The sequence below is a fragment of the Rhinatrema bivittatum genome, chromosome 11 (genome assembly GCF_901001135.1).
Source record: "Rhinatrema bivittatum chromosome 11, aRhiBiv1.1, whole genome shotgun sequence".
Taxonomy (NCBI): domain Eukaryota; kingdom Metazoa; phylum Chordata; class Amphibia; order Gymnophiona; family Rhinatrematidae; genus Rhinatrema; species Rhinatrema bivittatum.
This window is the reverse complement of record NC_042625.1, coordinates 4,894,832-4,917,632: the sequence shown is the minus strand read 5'-3', so window position 1 is coordinate 4,917,632 and position 22,801 is coordinate 4,894,832. Positions and strand designations below refer to the sequence as shown.

Here is a 22,801-nt window from a genome sequence, read left to right as displayed (position 1 = left end):
TTAAACCAAGTTTAATCCTTTTATTCCTGAAAGGATTATGCTTGCCTGTATCCACAAGGCGTTGGGTTGAAAGGAACTGTATGAGAGAGATGAATGCTTAGAGGAAATGTTTTTTGTTGCATGCACAAAAAAACATCAGCAGTGCTGGTGCTGAAAGATAGAGAAAAGTGACCTGAAAGTTGTGTAGTATTTTTAGTTTCAACAATTTACAAAAGTGGTAGGGATTCTGCCTAATGCCTTGGCAGATCCCTGTACCATATACAGACTGTGTGTTTGTGGAAGACCAAACTGGAAATACATATGTAAGATCAGTGTGGGGGTGAAGGGGCTCCGACTTGTGCACTTGTGGGGTGAATTTTCCATGCAGTCTGCCATAGTTGAAATGAAGATGAGTGTTGCTCAAACTCTGATTCTGTTCAAATAAAAGCAACCTGTAAAATAACAAATATGGTGAAACAGAAATGGACAAAACTTTCAAATGGTCATCTTCTGCCTTCTGCTTTGGAATCTTAAGGGTGGCAGGGTACCTGAAGATGGTTATGGGCCTCTTACTTTAAACACAGCTTCCAGAGTACATACAGCCTGTGAGGTAGTACTTTCAGGTGCCAAGTCAAATACACTGTAGGCATGATATAATGTGAAATTGCTTTTAATGCAGTCAGTTTGGCTCCCAATTTCAGACATTTTTTAATTGTTAAAATATCTTGTTTCATGATTTCTTTTTAAATTGATAATGACAATGCAGGTATTTTCTCTTAGCAATAAAACCTTTATTTCCATGAAATTTTTATTTTCTGCATCCAAAAAGTTGTCTATCATTTTTCTTCTCTATTACAGTAAAATATATAAAGTCGATATAACATGGGCTCATTTATAATGTGGCCAAATTTGGAACCCTGTCTCCTGTTATGTTGGGTTAACAGTATACTTACTACTGCATTTTATAGATGAGCCGCAGGAAGTGAGTTGACTGGAGAAATGACCAAAATGTATGTGGGGAACATTTTTTATTTTTGCACATTAGATAAAGGTTCTTGATCTTCATGACTTACATCCTGTGGTCCACATGCAGAGTAAATTTTAGAAGCTTCATTCCTGTTTATAGCCCAGATCAGTTGAGGTGCATGGGTTTTGTCTCCCTTCCAGCAGATGGAGACAGAACAAAAGTTTTACTGACCCTGTTACTTAGTATAGTGTGCCACCTGAAGTCCCTCAGTATTTCTCTGTCTCCAGCAGATGGTAGAGTTGTAAAACCTGCAATCAGACTGAAAATTGGAGAAATGGCTCCCAGAGGTGGTAGGCTCTGAGCTGGGGCTAGCCGTCTGGTAGAGTTGGGGGCAAACGGGGTCAGTGTCCCTTGTTTTGCTTCAGCCCTAAGAGTGATCTGAAATCTGATGATGCTGGATCCCTCATCCTCTTCTCTCCCTCCTCAGCTTTGCTGTGTTTCCTGTTGTGGCTCTTCAAGACAGTGGACAGGGAAGTGTAAAAAAAAAAAAATAAAAATAGAAGGAAGATGAATGGAGACCGCTTTGCTTGTCACCTAGAGCAGGCGACTGTCAAGGCAGCCTTTCTTACGGGACAGATTGAGAGTAGCCTGAGTGTTCCTTGGGAGGAGGAGAGCATAACAGGTGATATTGTGGCTGGATGTGAGAAGAGCCAATAGCTGGTATTCAATCATGTGGCTCACCACGCCAGTGCCAAGGTACTTGCTTTTGTGGGGAGAAGGAGAGTGTAACAGCGGTGTGGCTGAATATGAGGAGCTAATGGCTGGTAGGCAGTTCAATCACGCGGCTCACCCTGCAGTGCTGGATTTCTTGCTCCCGCAGGGAGAAGTCTGTCTCTCTCTGTGTCTCTCTCTCCCTCCCTCCCTCCCTCCCCTAGTGAATCTTTTTGTATGGCATCATTTTATTCGTTCCTGCTGGGAGCGGGAAGAGGGGTTCACCAACGGCAGGAGCAGCATTCTGCTCCATACAGGCAAATCAAGTTTGCTGCACCATTGTATTTGCTTCTGCTGAGAGCAGGAAGAAGAGTTTTGAGATGTTGTGGCAATTGCTCCCATTCATTGCAGGCAGTTTATTTGTGTAGCACCAGGGTACTCTTTCCTGCTGGAAGCAGAGGAAGAAGGCTGGTGATGTCAGGGCTTTTGGGCTCTCTTGGCAGAAGCAGAAAGAGCTGACAGTGCCATCGTACGTACTTCTGCTGAGGGCAGGAGGAAAAGTCTCATGGTGCCATTGCTAAGCTTTCCTTTCCTCGCAGCACAAAAATCTCTTCGTGGCAGTCACGTGGTGCCATAGCAAATGTTCCCGCCAAGATTATCACTCCCATTGAGAGCTGGAAGGTAGGAGCTGTGGGCCATGTTAAGCGAGTCCCAAACCGAGCCTCTGGTTGGTTATAGCCTGTGGGAAAGGGAGAGTTCCCTGCAGGAGGAGCCCCTCTCTAGTTTGGGTGGCAGATGCGTCATCAACAGCTGGCAGGCGGCGGTTTTCTCGGCACCACTGGTTTTTTTTTTTGGGGGGGGGGGGGTGGGGGGGAGTCTGAGGGGAGCGGGTCCGGCAGACTCTTTAAGGTTTTGTACTATTGGTAAATCTTATGGATCTTTCTTAGGAGGGAAAAGGCAAAGGGGGCGTTCTGCTTGGCAGCATCTTAGGGGCCCAGTTTTTTTCAGGTGGAACAAATAAAGGGAGTAAAGCTTCTAAGCTAACATTGCTAGGTGGCTAAAGGAAGCCATTGTATCTGCTTATATGTGTGAGGGGCATCAGATGCCAAAGGGGCTCCAAGCCCATTCTACTAGGGGTTTTTTTTTTCTATACATTTTCACAAAGCATTATCGACTGGATGCTTGGGTGCTGGAAGCAGATGAGTTTGAAGAGAGTGTATTGGGAGTGGATCTTTTATGTTCCTGCCCAGTTTAGGGGAACTTGGGCACATCTCTGTCATCTGGACTGATCTGGGGTATGAACAGGAAAGGAAAATTGGTTCCTGGAATACCACGGATCATTCCAGAGCCCTGCCTTCTCTAGAAAGACTGCTGTGTGCCATTTATTCTGGAGATAGTATAGAAATTGTTTTCATTTGGGCATTGTCAATCTCCTCTCTTGACAGTCTCCAATTTGGGAGACTTGACCTTGACCTTGCTTGGTGTGAGGGAGTATAACGTTTAGATTTTAATCTCATCTTGGCTAGGGTACAGATCATACTGAGGGACTGCAGATGGCACACTGTTAAGTAGCAGTGTCAGTAAAGTTTTTCTTCTCTGTCTCCTTCTGATGGTAGGGAGGCAAAACCCATGCATCTGGACTGATCTGTAGTATCCCAGGAATGAAGATCAGCAGATAAGAGCCAAATTTCCTTTCATGCTGTTTGCACAACTCCTGCCAGGGATGAACGGATCTCTTACTTCTGACACAAACACTCATGGAATTCTGTAGTTGTCTTTGATCTTTTCCTATAATTTCCAGTTACGGCTTCTCTTCAGCACCCTACTCAGTTCTGATCTGCTTACTGGTGGCTGTCACATAACACAGCATGATTCTTGTAGCATTGTTTACTTGGTGTCATCTAGGTTGATGAAGCTTTCATGTGCCCAAATCAAAATTGGTTACCCCAGGACAGAGCTAAAATCTGTCTGGTTTGTATCTGTGGTTTGGCTATGCATCAGGGACAGAATTTATTCCTATAGTGCCATGTGGGAAAACCTTAGACACATACTGCCCTTCATCCTCTGACAGAATACTGTCTGCTCATTTTATTGAGAATAATTGGTGATTCTCAACTACTGAGCACTGAACAGAGACCACTTTACAAAACTGACATTTTTGTGAATGAATCCCTTGAATGACGCATTCTACACAAACAAAGTAGACAGTGAGGAGCAATCACTGAAGTCAGGGCATCTGGGATGGGGGAGGGTGGGAACTGTTAGAGCAGACAAGCTCCCTTCGTATTATACTCTATTATGGACACTGAATCCTTTATTTCTGTGCTCCTCTCATAAAGACTGACCTGTCCTTTCCTCTCATAGTCAGTATTGCTCTGCTGCCTTGTTCTACCAGTAACATATCTATCACTAGTTGTGCCATTAAACTCTGTTTATGCTTCATCCTCCAGGTACTTGAAGAGTGCTCTGGAGATGGGAAAGATTCTTTGCTTTGGGAGTGTTTTTATTTCCACCAAAAAGTGTACTATGATGGAAAAAAACAAAATTACCAAAAATCCATTGTTAATTCAAGTATAACTAGTGAAGGACCTTCATACTAGGCAGAAGCTGTTGTGACTTCAGTGTGATTTTGGATAGTTGTGATTTCAACTCTTCATTCCCCTCCCTATATGCAATATACAACCCCTATCCCCTCTATACATTCTGTCCATCTTCATCCCCCCTCTACCCCTTTCTTTCTTTCCCCCCACTCCATCCCCCAACCATTTCTCTCAATACCATCTCAGTTATCCAGCAACCTCTATTTAAGTCTCTCTATTTAAGCCTCGTTCATTATATAGTTTATTTAAATTTTTTATTCACTGTTTTCCTATAAGTTCTATGTAAAGCCTCTGTTATGTTGATTTTGAAGTTATATTGTAAACCGAACTGATGTTATCCTACGAAATCCGGTATATAAAAACCACAAATAAATAAATAAAATAAATAGTTGTAATCATTGCTCCAGTATTATGAGTGAAATGCAAATAGTGCTTCAAACAAACTATTACTACTTTCTTAAAAATTCTGTGACATGAAATGAGAGAAGCTTAGATGAAACCTTAGATGATAAAACAAACCACTTAATTTATGGATGTCAATACAACTCAAAAGTTCACCGGGTATATGGTTCACATGACACAAACATCTCATTTTCAGAAATTCTGACATGGCTCTGTTTCGTTGTCTGCATCGGGGGGGTCTTCCAGGTGCTGAAATCGAAGTAGATGACACAAGAGTGCTCTTCCTCGATCCAATTCTTTAGTCACCCAATCAAAAAATCAATCAGATTTGTCTGTCAGGACCTTCCCCTGGTGAATCCATGCTGCCTCGGGTCCAGCAAATCCCTCCTGAGTGTAGATAGTTCCCTATCCTTTCCTTCAGCAGAGTCTCCATTACTTTTCCCACCACTGAGGTGAGGCTAACCGGCCTGTAGTTTCCAGCCTCCTCTCTGTTCCCACTCTTGTGAAGCGGGACCACCACCGCTCTTCTCCAGTCACGCGGCACCACTCCCATTTCCAGGGATCTATTGAACAGGTCGTGCAGCGGACCTGCCAGCACATCTGAGCTTCCTCAGTATTCTGGGATGAATCTCATCAGGCCCCACTTCAGTTTTCCTAGCTCTTCCCATACATTCTCTTCTGTAAACAGTGTTCTTTCTACTCCACCCCCCTCCAATGTCTTGTTCAAATAGTGACGGTCCTTCTCCAGGGTCATCTTTTTGTTTAATATTTCCACATTTCATTCTCTCTCTCCACCCATTGATCCGTTTCACCTTTTCAGTTTCACTATACCACTTCAGACCTTTTTCTGATGTATCTGAAAAATGTTTTCTCACCTCGCTTTACCTCTTTGGCAATCCTTTCTTCTGACTTTTGCTTTCTTGATTACTGCCTTCGTCTCTCTTCCTTTTGTTCCTCCCTTTGAGATCCTTTATATTTCTTGAACACTTATTTTTGCTTTTATTTTATTAGTCACCTCCTTTGAGCACCAGATAGGTTTCTTATTTCTCTTGCTTTTGTTTACTTTTCTAACATATAGATTAGTTGCCTTTGTAATTGCTCTTTTTAGTTTGGCCCACTGTTCCAGCTCTCTCATTTTCTCGCAGTCTTCTAATTCTCCCTCCAGGTACTTCCACATTTCAACAAAGTTTGTATTTGTGAAATTCAAAACTCGGGTCTTCATGTGACTTCTCCATACCCTATTTGCAATATCAAACCATACCGTTTGATCACTGGTGCTGAGGTGGGCACCCACCTGGACATTAGAGACATTATCTCTGTTAGTGAATTTCAAGCCTTAGTTCACTACTTCCCTTATCTTGAATTCTACCATGACAAGGTGACCCTTCGTCCTCACCCTTCTTTTCTACCTAAGATGGTAACATTTTTTCATCTTAATCAAACCATAACTTTACCTATTTTTATGCCAAAACCACATAACGAACGTGAAAAACTTTTACACACGGACTGTAAGAGCGTTGGCTTACTATAAAAACAGGACTCAATCAACTTCGAGACCTTCTCAACTGTTCCTTTCCTTTAACCCAAATGATCCTGGTCAACTAGTCTCAAAAAGGACTATAGCCAGTTGGTTATCACAATGCATACTTTTTTGCTACAACAAACGCTCCATCAAACTACTCACTAAGCCTCAGGCGCACCAAATTCGCGCCACCGCAGCATCTGTTGCTCACTTGAACAAAGTTCCATTAATTGAGATGTGTAAAGCAGCAACATGGTATTAGTTTTTCTTCTCCCCTGCCGTTGAAGCAGGGAGCTATGCTGGATATGCATTGAAAGTGAAGTATGCCTTGAAAGTCACATTAACTATCATCAAATATTGAAAAGCCTAATAATTGGTAATTGAATAAGCCTAATAATTGGTAATACCTATAGCCCATGAACCCATCCCTGTTTTTTGTTTTTATTTTTTGTTTTTTTTCTTTTTTTAATTGGGAGATGGCAGCCCTCCATCCTTCCGCTCAGTGAAGGTGGAACACCAACCACTGGCCACTGGCATCCCGCTCCGTGAATGCCTCTGTGGCTACTGCCGCTCCGTGCGGTGTTTTGCTGCCTGCTCTTTATACGCGTCCTCTAGACCTGATGGATCCACAGTGTTTATCCCATGCCCCTTTGAAGTCCTTCACAGTTTTGGACTTCACCACTTCCTCCGGAAGGGCATTCCAGGCATCCACCACTCTCTCCGTGAAGAAATACTTCCTGACATTGGTTCTTAGTCTTCCTCCTTGGAGCCTCAGCTCGTGACCTCTGGTTCTGCTGATTTTTTTCTGACGGAAAAGGTTTGTCGTTGTCTTTGGATTGTTAAAAGTTTTTCAAGTATCTGAAAGTCTGAATCATATCACCCCTGCTCCTCCTTTCCTCCAGGGTGTACATGTTTAGGTTCTTCAATCTCTCCTCGTATGACATCCGATAGCTACTATAATTTTAGCTTACATGAAGCTATAGGGATTTTAATTCTCTCTCCCCCTTTGCACAGCTCAAATTCAAACTCAGCAGTCCACACTTACTCAGCTTTTGAAGCTTGAAGTACTGTGGACAGGAGCTAACCAGTAGCAGAATGATAATTGAAACCTGAATTTTACTAGACTTTCTGGCTCTTATGGGTTGGAACAGCCCCTCTCAAGACAGTCTGCCTGCTGTTAGTTAAGCAGGATTCTTTAATTATTTAATTCTCTCTTGCCTTTAGCTCTGCTAAGAGTTGAACTCAATAGTCCACCCTACCTGCCCCCACAGTGCATCAGATTGAGTAATCCCCCCCCAAGTAAAGCACCACAGACACCCCACAATGCAAACCCACAAAGCGTTTGAATATATTTCAAAATTTCAACTAAAAATAATAATCTCCACTTAGCTTATGCAGACCTTCTGGACAGGAGCTAACCAATAGCAGACCCTGTGTGCTTATGTGACAGACACCAAATATATGACCTTCCAGGGCAGGTACATAGTCACAGGAGCACAGTGGCTCAGAGGGAGTTTTCATCAGCTTAGCCAACACCAGGTTAAGGTCCCAAGACACAGCAGAAGGCATCAACTGAAGCAGGCCCCACATTAAATGTACAACTATAGGCTATATAGAGATGGGCTTACCATCTACACCACAGTGATAGACACCAATCACACTCAGATAAACCCTAAAGGAGTTGGTCTTCAAACCAGTTTTCAAAAAGTGTAGATGATGATCAAGTTTTTGTGGGGGGCAGAAAAAGATCTAGGGCAGTGATGGCGAACTCCAGTCCTTGAGTGCGACAAACAGGCCAGGTTTTCAGGATATCTACAATGAATATGCATGAGAAAGATTTGCATGTACTGCCTCCATTGTATGCAAGTCTGTCTGGAGTTTGCCATCGCTTATCTAGGGCCTTCTGCTCATACCACATAGAAAACTACCTCCACTTCAGACTGTAGGACTTTCTAGTGGAAGCCTTTCTGGCAGCCACCACGACCCAAAGACATCTTCCGAGAGATCATGTGGTTGCAATATCAACCTCTCAACATTGAGGCAGAGAGCAACAGGGCCTGGAGGTAGGGATGGCACAGTCCACCTCAATCCTGGGTGATGAGATCTGGGGAAATCCCCAGCCTCATTGGTTTCTGAGGGACATATCCCGGAGCAGTGGAAACCAAACCTGTCTCTGCCAAAGTGGGGTTATGAGGATTATAGTCCCTTTGTTCTCACAAAGCTTTGAGATTCTTTGCTACCAGTGGAGCTGGAGGATTTGCATACAGAAAACCCTTGCCCCAATGATGGGTGAAGGCATCTGAGACTGGTGTACTGCTTGTCCTTTTCAGGGAGCTTCAAGAACTGCAGCCATGCGAGTCTGCGGTTGTGGTGTCCCACTGTAGAGACGCTCTATGCTATTTCAAAAACATCGTAGGTCAAATGGACCCATGTTTTCTGCACTTAGTTTTCCGCACTCCAGACCCTTATGCACCAGCGCTGGAGGGTGTCTTGCTGCTACTGAGGCATTTGCAAGGCAGCCTCCTGCTCCTGCTTCAGGATGTACTAGTTCATGTTGAGCATGGCGCCCTCAAACACCTTCCTCACAAGAGCATCCATTACTCTCATCCTTCTCCGGGGGCACCAAAGAATGGGTTCGAAAGCAGTTGGTGGTCTTGAGTGGATTCAATGACTGCTGATTGGTGGGGCAACTGATGCTGGTTGAATCAGAGAGCCTTTTAAACGAGATAAACCAAGTCTCTCTTCCTGTTAATGGGAGGCACTGTGAGGAGTGTTCTTACATCCACATCAGTAACTCCACAAGGAACTTGTGTACTGGAACTGCCATGATGTCCTTGGTAGGCTTCACTTATTGGAGAATATCTAGTATTTTGTGGCTGGTATCCTCTTCAGTCTGCAACTGAAATAGGATGGCCAATGCCATTACCCAGACAAATCCTATGCAGTCCTGGTGGAGACTTCCTTTGTTGATCTGAAGGAGATGGTTCTGAGGGGAGACCATACAAAGCGTCAAACATCGAATGAATCATAACCCCAGGGGTCACAGGTACCCTGGTCTCCACTGTCATTGACTGGTGCTTGGGGCCTAGGCACTCGGCCCCCCTAGCCAGTGATATAGACATTGGTTTGACTGGCCCATTGACTTCGCTGACACCAGAGGAGCTGCGAAGACCAAAAAACTGAGAACAAGCACTTCATCGGTGGGCGGCAGCACCAGTAACCCGCAAGGCATTGATGCTGCCCTGGGAGCTGACATTGGGGATGGGGGTCAGTAACACACTGAGTGCATCAGGGATTCCAGCAGCAGCTTGAGGAACAAAGGCACCGATGTCTGTGCCGTTAGTACTCTGACAACAGTACTGCACATCACTTTCACAGCCTGTTGCACACATCTCTCCTGTTCTTCCTCAAAAATCACTGATGCTAAGACAGGCTGGGACCCACTAGGCATAATCAGATCCTCTTTGGAACCGGGAGGATGATCAGTGTTGGGCATTGGCACCAGTGAGGACCATAGTGTACTCCTGGCATTGATTGAGAATCAGCTCTCCTTGCCACATTGGTGTGGCTGTGAGGTCCCTCGATGCCAGTGCCGGTAGATCGGTCTTCTCCAGCACAAAGAGACACTTCATCTTGTTGAACTGGATCTTATGTCCTTTTAGGGTTATTTTGGTGCACTTGCTGCAACCCCAGATGTTGTACAATGCCCTAAGGCGATGCACCAAGGTGGAGGACCCCATGATATATGAGGGTCTGTGATAAGACATGGTCCTTGCACACCTGGAGCACCACTTAAAACCTGAAGTGAACTTGTCATCTTAAAACAAGACGCTAGATTTAAAGTGATGACAGCAGCCATTGAGTATTGGTGTGCACTGAGCGCACCACTGCCCCGGGGGATCGACAATGAAAATAAACTTACCCAAAAACATTAAAAAAAAAAACCTATCTAGGACAAGAACCAGTGCGATTAGACCCGGCATTGACCGCATGAAGAAATGCAAAAAATTAATCATGAAAAAAGCACTTTGCAATTGAAGAAAAAGTTGAGGCTCACCCGACCATGAGACACAAGACTCCAGGCAAAAGAAGAGACTGAAGGGACCAAGCATGAATGATTGCATGCGTGAGCATGCTCACTGAGTCTCGACAAAGTTCTAAAAGCTTTTACATGTTTTCCATATTATGCTCTAGCTGATGTCACCCATTTGTGAGAGCTGCCATCCTGCTTGTCCTCTGAGAATGGCAGCTATGATTTAATTCTAAAAAATGCAAAGTAATGCATTTAGGTTGCAAAAACCTAAGGGAGAAGAACAGTATTGGAGGTAAAATTCTTTTAGGCATAAAGACTAGGATCTGGTTGTGATTGTGTTTGATCTTAAGGTGGCCGAACAGGTGGATAAAGTGACAGCAAAAGCCAGAAAGATGCTTGACTGCATAGGGAAAGGAATGGTTAGCAGAAAAAGGGAGGTGATATTGCCTCTGCATAGGTCCTGGTGATTCCTCATTTGGAATACTGTACACAATTCTGGAGACTGCACTTTCAAAAGGATATAAACAGGATGGACGCTGTCCAGAGGTGGCTGCTAAAATGCTCAGTGGTCTTTGTTCTAAAGCATATGGGGATTGACTTAAAGATCTAAACATGTACACCCTAGAAGAAAGACGAAATAGGGGAGATATGATAGACATTTAAACATTTCAAAGGTTTCCATGCACAGGAGGCGAGCCCATTTCAACAGAAAGGAAGCTGTAGAACAAAGGATTATGGGTGAAAGGGGTAGACTGATGAGTAATCTTAGGAAATATTTCTGTACAGAGAGTGGTGGATGCATGGAATGTCCTCCTGGTGGAGGTGGTAGAGAGAAACAGTATCCGAATTCAAGAAAGCATGGGATAAATACAAAGGATCTCTAAGGAAGAGAGGGGGATTACAAAGCTAAATTAGGCAGATGGGCAGAGTAGAAGGGTCATACAATCTTTTTCTGCCATTATATTTCTATGCAGCAACAGTTCTTGGCCAAGAGCCACAAATGACTCCCTTCAGAACCGTACCCACGTTAGGTAACCCCCACCTCTTCATATCTTCAGCATCTCTACCTGGCCCAAGGAGAGCACTGGCTCAGAATTCAAACCCAGACCTCCCACCATCTCTGAGCTCTTCATAGTCAAAACTGTATTTCTGCTAAATTGGAAATCCTCCTCTGGATATGCTACATAAGATTGGATCACAGGTGAAGTAGCATAATCTGAAAAGCTTTCCAAATCACTTGGGGGGGGGGTAGAAAATATTAGAACTTGGATTCCAGGCAACCCTTCTAAGCTCTAAAAAAATAAAATTTTTTCCCTTTATTTGCTCAATTTTAAGGGGAGCTTGCTTTTGTCTCTTCTGGTTGCTCAGCTGCAGCCTGCTTTCAGCAGGGGTCAAAGCACCCTCCTCCTGCTCTGAAGGCCAGTGGCAAAGCCTTAGATTTATCCTTTGTTTAGTTAAGTGTCAGCCATTTAAATCTCCATCTCCCAGGAATTTTCCACCCTGGTCTATTTATAACTGTAACCAGTGAGTACTTAGACTATATTCAGATTTTCCACTAAGAACATTATTATGAAAAAATGGAAAACTAGAAGTGGCACCACTCCATATTCCTCTTGAAGTACAGTTTAATTTCATGGCTAGTACTATAAGACAAACTCTAAACACAGCAGCTTAACATAGGCACTGGAGTTTGAGACATTCAGGCCCATTCAATAAAGTCCGCGGGAAAGAAGGTGCTCCGAGGCGAGCACCTGCTCTCCTGACACGCACCCAGGTACCTTTCCTGGGTGCATGATTCTTTATTTAAATTCGGGCCCGCGCTAACAAGGAGGCGCTAGGGAACACTAGCACGTCCCTAGCACCTTCTTAATGGCGGAAGTGGTGGCTGTCAGCGGGTCTGACAGCCGACGCTTAATTTTACCAGCATCTGTTGTCGACCCGCTGACAGCCACGGGTTCGGAAAACGGACACCGGCAAAGTTGAGCGTCCATTTTCCAACCCAGGGGCCGCGAGCAGATTTTTTATTTTTAAATGTTTTGGGGTTTTTTTTGTTTTGTTTTTTGGGCCTCCGACTTAATATCGCTATGATATTAAGTTGGAGGGTATACAGAAAAGCAGAAAAAAAACTGCTTTTCTGTATACCCTCCAACACTTGCCGGTGCTGTCTGAAATTAATTCTTGCCTTTGGCAGGCGTTAATTTCTGAGAGTAAAATGTGCAGCTTGGCCGCACATTTTACTTTCTGTATTGTGGGTGACTAACTAATAGGCTCATCAACATGTATTTGCATGTGATGAGCGCTATTAGTTTCGGGGGGGGGGGGGGGGGGGTTGGCTGCGTGTTCTCCAAAACGCGCAGCCAAATGGAGGCTAAACGGTGTGCTCAGCTGAGCGCACCGTTTTGTATCGGCTTAATTGTAAAGTCACGTGGGTCTGTACACTTTATTAGTCTAATGCTCTTTACTAGTCTAATGCTTCTTGGTGCTGTAGATGCTCCCTGTCCCAAGCTATTTAGTTTTTCATAGCTATAGTCAGATTGAAAGACCACCAGAGGTCCATTGATCATTGTCTAACCATGCTGTACAGTGATCATATAAAAATGATTGGATTTCTACTTTGCTCTTGTGTAGGACTGATCATTTCCACCAATTGTTTTCCTATTAAAAGAACTTAGTTTTACTGTGATTTGATTGTGTTGTAGCCATGACTGCTTCCACTAGCATAATCCATAATTTCAGCATTCTGAATAAAGAATCCCTTCCTTTTTGGAGGTAGTGGAATCTAATGCCCTCTTGTTTTATGGATTGCCCCTGAATTTAAAAAGATCAGTTATGCAATTACTCTTCCATGTTGACTGTACAATAAGTATAACTTGGGTAGGTGTAGAACTACCTTTGTCATCTGTGATTCTTGTCTTGTCCCCTCTCCCTGAAGGAGGCAATTCAGCTGGATGGCAAGATCCTCTTCTCACTGCTACGCAGAGTCTCTCCAATGGCATACAAACACCTGAACAAGCAGAAGATTGATCCCATACTCTATATGACAGAGTGGTTCATGTGTGCTTTCTCCAGGACCCTTCCCTGGAGTTCAGTGCTGCGTGTGTGGGACATGTTTTTCTGTGAAGGTACGTGAGGCTAATGGCATTCCTTGGTATTGATGGCAAAGAAAATGCATTGAGTACATTTGTCTGAGTAACATAAGATGCGAGTGAAAATTGTGTACTGAATTTCAGTGCATATTTTCTCCTTTTTCGCTCACACTGAAAAAGGTTTACTCTTTATGCAATAAGATGATGGTATTCTAATGCATTAGAAATTAGGGTACTTTTTTCTTTTTTCCTAATACAAAAATGTGCATACAAATGTGTGCTTAGCCTAGTACCATACATCCTGGGCCCAATATACAGCACTGGCTAGTTTAGTCATATCCTTCTAAGTTATTTATATTCAGTGGCACGGCAAAGTTGCTGAATATTCACAAATGTATACATACTTAGCTGGATAAGTCTACCCAACTAAGTTTACACCTGCTCTATGGGACATCTAAACTAGACATAAACTTGTGTGGCTATCTCCAAATATCAGTAGTTAGCTGTGTAAGTTTTACAGCTAACTTGCATCACCCCCGATCCACCCAGTACATGCCTATTTTTTGTGCGTCTTACTTTCATCTGTACAATGGACTTGTACAGTTAAGTGGCGGCCACTGATTGTAGGCGCATATTCAGTGGCAGCTACTTAGTCACATAAGTCCTGCTTATACAGTTATATAGCGCTGAATGTGCTTTTAATATTGGGCCCCTCATGTTTTGTGTTCATAGCTTGTCGAGTTATGCATACAAATGAGTTGTGCTTCTAAAATGTGCTCCTGAAAGTTTGACGTGCACAACATGTATTCAAGAGCCCTGCACCAGAAATCCAGATTCACAACCACTCTGGGGCATAGTCCCTTAGACTAACGCTAGCTCTGTTAACTTTACGCCACCTCTGATCCAGGAATTAGGTTTCTTTAGTGCTGGAAATTTGAGTTAAGCCTGTGCGCTTCTCAGCAGTGAGAAGTGCCTTCATTAAAATGGGATTTACATGGAGGAGCACTAATAGGTTCACACACTTTACTTATTTTTGTGCATATATGGTTATGCACTAAAAACTTAAGTCCTGAGTAAAGCTGCAAGCACAGATGTGAATAAAAAAAAGTGTGCTCAGCTTAGCGTGTTTTATTACATTGGCCTCATAGATTGGACAGGTATCTTAGTAAAATCCCCATTAGGAAATGTGGGCAGCAATGGCTGGTCCTCAATATTTCCTTTGCTGCCACCTGCTGGACATGAAGTCTGGTCATGGGTTCAGTCTCCAGCTCTAATCTTCCTCAGCTGTACATAACAGACCCTCATAAAGTCTGTGTAAAGTGTCTCGGGTGCGAGCATGATGTCCTAACTTGCACCAAATGTGCCTTAATGACACCAAAAGGTCACAAGGCCAGAATGGAGAAAATGGAACTTCTCTTTGGTTCTCAAACCCCGACGCCATCTATTGAATCAACGTCATCTGAACCGGCACCGTCCACTTTGTGCCAGTATCGGCCACCGGCCGGTGACCGGCTGGCATCGACTACTTCTCGGCCTTCAACTACCTCTACTCCCCCTCAGGACCAAGGGGATCGTAGAGAGAAACATCGGCATTGACACCGGAAGTCTTGGACCATCGATGAAGGAAAATCATCAACCTCACCATCATCCGAGCCGCCATCGAAGAAACCCCGTCCAGAAAAGGCATCGACCCTTTCTGTGACCGGGTCACCAGGCAACCCTCACCCGGACGGGTATCAGGAGCCGCGACTTCACCTTTAACGGTGGTCCCTTCGGCTATGCCTCTGCCTCCTCCTTCCCTTCCGGAGCCGGGGCTGCTTGCTCCAGGTCTCTGTGAAGAACTTGACCGGATGGTTCAGGAGGCCATCGATAAGGCGATGCACAGACTCCAAGTTCCCCCGGTGCTGAAATCGATGCTGGTCGCGGAACCGACCATCGATCCCATTCCAGCAGCATTGGCACCGCTGCTCTCGAAGATGGAAGCGCTTATAGCTGCTTCTCCACCGATGGATCCTGGGTCACCGATGGTTCCGGTGCCTTCCCCGCTTACCCTGTCATCGGGAGGAGAAACACCATTCTGCATTCCTCCATTGGGAGTCCTGCCGATGCCTCAACCATCGATGCCGATGCGCCCATCGGCGCCACCGATCCATCCATCGATGCCCTCTATGCCTGCACCGGTGCCCTTGATGCCTTCATCAGTGCCTCCAGTACTTCCCTCAATGCCTTCAGAGCCTAGACCAGGACCTTCAGGAATACCATCGTCCCGTCCTTCTCAGGTTCCTAGAGGGCCGGGTGCTGATCCCTATGACACCTGGACCGACTATTCATCTCAAGACACCGATGATTTAACCATCACCACCTTCTACTGAAAGTAGGAAGCATTCTCCTCCAGAGGACTTGCCTTCATAAATTTTGTGAAGGAAATGTCTGAATTGGTTCCCTTCCAATTACAGACTGAGCAAGATGATAGGCACCAAATGATGGAGCTATTGCAATTCCTGGATGCTCCCAAGGAAATAACATCCATCCCTATTCACCAGGTTGTTTTAGATCTTCTCAAAAAGAATTGGGAAACACTCTGGTTCCGTAACCCCAGTCAACCGAAAGGCAGATACCACTTACTTGGTACAGTCAGCCCCAGGGTTCCAGAAACCTCAGCTGGATCACCAATCTGTGGTTGTAGAATCTGCCCAAAAGAGGGCACGACACTCAAAACCCCATTCTTCCTCCCCCCCCCCCCCCCCGCCCCCAGGTAAGGAGCAGAAATTCCTGGATGCCATTGGCCGGTGTGTCTTCCAGGGTTCAATGCTCCTCTCTCGGATCGCCTCTTACCAGCTCTATATGACCCAATATAATAGGGTCTTATTCAAGCAGATACAGGACTTTGCAGAGTCCCTGCTTCAGCAATTCCAGGAACAGCTTCAAACCCTGGTACACACTGTTTTCGAGGCAGGGGAAGCATGAAATAAGATCCTCTTATGATATCTTCGACACCGCTTTCAGGGTATCTGCAGCTACTATTTCTGCAAGAAGATGGGCCTGGCTTAAGTCTTCTGACTTGCGCCCTGAAGTACAAGACATATTGTCTGATCTGCCCTGCATAGGAAACAATCTGTTTGGAGAACAGATTCAACGGACTGTGGCGGAACTCAAGGAGCATCATGAGACCTTTCGCCAACTCTCTCTGATGCCTTCTGAGTATTCTTCCAAACAGCCATTCAGGAAGGATATTAAAAGGTCATTCTTCCATCCAAAGAAGTCCTATCCACCACCGTCTAGAACTCGTTCCACGAGACCTTTCCAAAAGGCCCAGTCTCGTCAACCTCAGAAACATAAGCCACAAGCAGCTCCTCAGCCGGGCCCTGCTTCCGACTTTTAACTCCTGCATAGAGAGCAGCAGCCAGCTTCCACTGCCTCAGATACCAGTGGGAGGTCGATTGTGCCATTTCCACAACAGGTGGCACAATCCTTGCCATAATCTCTCAGGGTTATCATCTGAACTTTCTCTCCATCCCACCGGACTCCCCACCTCTGCTGACAGGAACATCCAACCACTCACCACTCCTGGAACAGGAAGTCTCCCTCCTCCTCCAGTCCAGAGCAATAGAACCAGTGCCCTATTCTCAACAAGGCCTAGGATTCTATTCCCAGTACTTTCTAATCCCCAAAAAATCATCTGCTGGAGGGGAGACATAACCCAGCAGTCTGGACTGATCCTTGGTACTACAGGAACGAAAATTATCAGGTAAGAAACATAATTTTCCTATCTCCAGGACGTGTCACACACATTGCAATAACTCCATCTCATCACAAATTTCTGAGATGTCTGGTAGGCCCCAAGCACTACCATTCAGCCTGGCACTATCAGTACCGAGTGCTACCATTCAGCCTGGCACCACGAGTCTTCACCAAGTGCCTCATAGTAGTAGCAGCCTTCCTCAGGACTCAAGGTGTTCACGTCTACCCCTATCTAGACAATTGGTGGATCAGGGCTTCCACTCAGCAAACTGCTCTGTCATCCCTACATCTTACCTTACACACTCTGATTTTGCTAGGATTTCTCATCAACTACGAGAAATCCTGCTCTTTGTCCTTCATAGGGGCAGACTTGGACACCCTTCAAGCAAAGACATTTCTGCCTCGATAGCGAGCTCTCACTCTCATTTCTCTTGCACACCAGCTACAGTCTCAGCACCGCTCGACTGCACGCCACTTCCTCATCCTGCTGGGACACATGGCATCCTCAATACAGGTTACCCCAATGGCCCGCTTGGCCATGAGTCATGCAGTGGCCACAATGGACTCAATCCGTCCAACCTCTATTGACCATTGTCCACATCACCGACCTACTTCGTCAGTCTGTAGCCTGGTGGAAAAATCAGATCAATCTCCTCCAAGGGAGGGTCTGGAGCCTGGAAGGGTAGGCCCTTCCAGGCTCCAGACCCTCAAATAATTCTTACCACTGATGCTTCCAACCTCGGCTGGGGAGCTCATGTCGTCAATTTGCAGACACAAGGAGCTTGGTCTCCAGATGAAGACAAACACCAAATCAATTTCCTGGAGCTTCAAGCAATCAAATATGCTCTCAGGGTGTTTCAGGATCGCTTTTCCAACCAGGTCATCCTGATTCAGACAGAAAACCAGGTGGCCATGTGGTACATCAATAAACAGGGAGGGACGGGCTCCTACCTACTGTGTCAGGAAGCTGCACAGATATGGGCGGAGGCCCTCTCCCATTCGATATACTTCAGGGCCACCTACTTGCCGGGAGTGGACAATGTGTTGGCAGACAAGCTGAGTCGCGCCTTTCAACCGCAAGAGTGGTCCCTCGACCCCACAGTGGCGGACTCAATATTCCAACGTTGGGGTTATCCTCACATAGACCTCTTTGCGTCACCTCAAAATGCAAAGTAGAGAACTTTTGCGCTCTCACTCGCAGCCAACACTCTCAGCCAAGAGATGCGTTCTCCCTCGCATGGGCAACCGGTCTCCTATATGCATTACCTCCACTTCCACTTCTCTCGAAGACTCTCGTGAAGTTACATCAGGACAAGGGAAGCATGATCCTGATAGCACCTCACTGGCCTTGCCAAGTGTGGCTTCCAATACTTCAGGACCTCTCCATTCACAGGTACGTTCCCTTGGGAAAGGACCCACTTCTGATCACTCAGAACGATGGGTGCCTATGCCACCCCAATCTTCGGGTCTTGTCCCTGACTACCTGGATGCTGAGAGGTTGATTCTTCAGCCACTTAACCTTTCGGAGCAAGTTTCCCGTGTCCTGATTGCTTCACGGAAGCTTTCCACACGAAAATCTTATCTTTACAAATGGAACAGGTTTAAATCATGGTGTTCTTCTCAATCCCTTGATCCCTTTACCTGTTCCACCATAAAGTTTCTAGACTATCTCTGGCACTTGTCAGAATCAGGTCTAAAAACTTCCTCCATCAGAATGCACGTCAGTGCGGTGGCTGCCTTCCATATAGGTATTGGGGATGTTCCTATTTCACTACAACCCCTCGTAACATGTTTTCTGAAGAGCTTGCTTCACCTCAAGTCTCCACTGTACCCTCCGGCCCCTTCTTGTGACCCCAGTCTGGTTTTGGGTCGGCTCATGAAACCACCATTCGAGCCTCTCCAATACTGTGATCTTCGCTATCTCACATGGAAAGTGATTTTTCTTTTGGCAATAGCATCTGCTCGCAGAGTTAGTGAGTTACAGGCCCTAGTTACCTATCCGCCTTACACTAAACTTCCACAGGACTGGGGAGTACTCCACACTCACCCTAAGTTCTTACCTAAGGTAGTATCGGAGTTTCACGTTAATCAATCCATTATACTTCCTACCTTCTTTCCCAGGCCCCACTCCAATCCAGGAGAACAGGCTCTGCATACCCTTGATTGTAAATGTGCTCTAGCATTCTATCTAGACTGTACAGCTGCCCATAGGAAAAGCACTCAATTATTTGTCTCTTTCCATTCCATCAAATTGGGGCAGCCTGTGGGTAAGCAGACTCTCTCTTCCTGGTTAGCAGACTGCATATCTTTTTGCTATCAGCAAGCAGGCATTCCACTTCAAGACCGTGTTAAAGCATACTCTGTGAGGGCCATGGCGATTTCAGTAGCACACCTACGCTCGGTGCCACTTCCTAACATTTGCAGGGCTGCTACCTGGAGTTCTCTCCATACCTTTACAGCCCATTATTGTTAGACAAGGCCGGAAGACAAGATTCCATCTTTGGCCAGTCTGTCTTGCGCAACCTTTTTACAACTTGATGTACCAACACCCTTCCGCCTGCCCGTTAGGGTTCAGGATGCCCTCTATCAAATTCCACCCCACTCCTTGTGCCTACTGCACATCTTTGGGTGCATTTGGTGCTTTGCTCTGGCATCCTCAGCTCGGTACTCACCCATATGTGAGGACTACCATCCTGCTTGTCCTGTGAGAAAGCAAATGTTGCTTACCTGTAACAGGTGTTCTCACAGGACAGCAGGATGTTAGTCCTCACAAAACCCGCCTGCCACCCCGCAGTGTTAGGTTCGTTTTCTTATTTTATTTTTCGGCACTTCCTGTAGCTTTAAACAAGACTGAAGTGGGACCCCTGCTGGCTGCAGGTTTAGTGCCATGCTGGGCATGCCCAGTAGGTGCCAGTCAAAGTTCTAGAAACTTTGACAAAAGTGTTCAGAGGACAGCATATGAAGGCTGCTGTCATGTCTTTTCTTACCTGCATGCCAAAAGTAGGGTACTTTTGATTATTCACTGTAATCCTTTAAAAATTTTAAAAAATTTAAGGTTTTGTTCATCTGGATTTTGCAGGATGTCTAAAGGTGAGACCTGGTTCTGTTGCTCGCTATATGATGCAGGGCACTTGAGTTGGGGATAGCAGGTCTCAAATGTGTAACAAATGTGAACCCTGCGATCAGTGCTTATGATTGCATGGAGAGGGTAGTGATTGCTTGCTTTCCAATTTGCTTGTGCCCTTGGTTTGCTCAGCATAACATTTGAATGCAGGATGAAGAATTGTTGCAACTTGTCTGTATTTAAATAAAAAAAAAAAAAATTGGACGAACAAGTATGAGATGTAGGAGCACAGTGTATGAAGAGTACACATTTTACTAGTTATAGCAGTAGATGATTGGGCACATTCCAAGAACTTGAGTCTTGAAACAGTATTAGTCTGGGAAGTGGTAGCTTTAAGTAATAGTTGTGGTACTTTGGATCCTCAACTTCTCTCTCCATTTGCTGTTCTCTACTGCAGGAGTTAAAATAATCTTTCGGGTTGGCTTGATATTGCTTAAGAATACACTTGGCTCATCAGAGAAGCTGAAATCTTGTCAAGGACAGTATGAGACTATGGAAAAACTGAAGGCCATTGACCCAAAGTATATGCAGGAAAACTTTTTGATACAGGAGGTAAGTTTCCACATGTGAGATGTGCTTTTGTGGAGAGGTTTTTGAGGAGGAGCAAGGAGCTGCTTTTTCTTCTTGAATTTAAGCTATTTTTTTAAGTTTCTTTACAGCTCAAGGTAACTAAGTTTTTGTATAGATGGCTAGGGGAGCCATCCTTGGTTTTAAAGTTACTACTCGCTTTTTGCTTTCTCCCCCTTATGATTTTGGCCCTGACTCTCTACCAGGGGAGGGGGACGAGGACAGGCCCTGGCATCCCCCTGCCCCAGGAGTTGAGAGGGCAGGGGGATGCCAGAAAGTTGGGGCGGCGGGGGGGGGGGGTGGCAGAGTGAGCAGAGAGAGTTTGTATTGGTCCGGCTCAGAGGCTTCCAGGGCTGACCTTATTATGTGGAGCCCAGGAATGCTGAAATGATAGTGGTGGGAATGGGGCTACCATGGTGATGTGGAACCCCTAGCCACCTCCCTCCTGGTGGCACTTGATTGAGCAGCAGTGTCCTGTTGTACTCACCCCCTTAAAGGTGCAGTGACAGGCTGGCCAATTTATTTTACCACACTAATACTACCAGCCATGTGCCTTTTTAAAGGGGCAGATGATGACACAATGGGACACAGCTGCTCAGTAAAGTGCTGCTGGGATAGAGGAGGAGATGCTCCTTTCAACCCCGTGTCCTTAAGCCCGTGTCTATAGTGCCAGGGAAAACTGGGCCTAGGAATGATCATAAAGCCTTGTAAGTAGTTATTAATTTTTCCCTTTATGTACCCAGATCATTCCAGACTCCTGGGTTTTGCCTCCCTGCCAGCAGATGGAGACAGAGAAAGTTTCACTGACACTGTAGATAACCCAGTGTGCCACCTGCAATCCCCTCATTATTTGTCTCCAGCAGATGGTAGATGGTGCAAAATATGTGGTTGTGCAGTCAGGAGACTGTTTTGGATTTAAGAGCCTTCCTCCCAGGGGGTTTTTGGGTCGGAAAAGTTGGGTAATAGTCACCTTAGCACACAGGGTCAGTGAACTTCAGGCACTGATGTCATATCTACCCTGCACGAAGTTCTTCCATGATCAGGTGGTTCTTCACACGCACCCTAAGTTCCTGAGGAAGACGAAGAGCTCCCCGAGGAGGGAGAATTTCCCTCGGGGATTGAACCATACCGAACCATGAGGCGCTTCTTTCTGAAAGAGGATCTTCCAGGCCTCATTTCTCAATGCCTGTCGGAACTGGCCCTTCCAGGCCATGACACCCCTGGGGAACCGAGAATGAACCCCCCCCCCCCCCCCTGTTAGAGGGCCTGCGTCAAATGACTCACCATTTTCCCCTCCTACAAGCAGCACAGCAGCTAATCGATCTGGAATGGAATGCGCCGGAGGCATCATTCAAAGGGGGTCGGGCCTTGGCTGGCATGTACCCCCTAGACCCGGCAGCTAAGGAAATGCTGGCATGCCCTCAGGTAGACGCCATAATAAGCGCAATTATGAAACGCACCACCATTCCGGTGGAAGGGGGGACGGCCCTCAAGGATACACATGACTGGCGCATGGACGCCATTTTGAAACAAGCCTTTGAGGTGGCAGCCATGTCCTTACGAATTGCGACTTGCTGCACCGTGGTGACGCGTTCCTGTTTATCACAGGCCAGGAACAACACCCCAGGAGAAGAGATGGAATCAGCTCTCTCGTTTCTCACTGACGCAGCCTCCGATCTAATCCGTACGGCAGCCAAGGGAGTTTCATCCGCAGTGGCAGCCAGGAGGCAGCTCTGGCTACGTAATTGGTCGGCCGACTCCTCTTCCAAGACACGTCTCCGAAAATGCCCTTTAAGGGATCCCTCCTATTTGGCAGCGACCTCGAGAAACTGGCCAATAAATGGGGTGCCTCTCCATTACCCCGTCTACCAGAAGACAGGCCAAGGAGGAGCCAGCGCCAGTTTCCTAGACCATCCAGAGGTAGAAACTCGCAGCGCTTCAACCCATATAGGACTCGCTACCAAGCACCTCGTCCACAGGCCAGGAATCAGTCCTTTCGGACTAAGCGCAACAAGAGGGGAACCGGCGCGGGTTCGGGTCCTGGCCACACCCCACAAGGACAATCAGCC

General features: G+C 45.9%; 1 protein-coding gene across 2 annotated transcripts in view; it reads left to right on the top strand.

The window, feature by feature from the left end:
• TBC1D10A (TBC1 domain family member 10A) overlaps positions 1–22,801 on the top strand; it is a 165,288-nt gene that overhangs the window by 127,358 nt on the left and 15,129 nt on the right. For both annotated transcript variants that reach the window (XM_029619762.1, XM_029619763.1), the window contains exons 7-8: positions 13,147–13,336; positions 20,563–20,717. In XM_029619762.1, the coding sequence (XP_029475622.1) occupies positions 13,147–13,336; positions 20,563–20,717 (345 nt within the window). The remainder of the gene's footprint in view (positions 1–13,146; positions 13,337–20,562; positions 20,718–22,801) is intronic.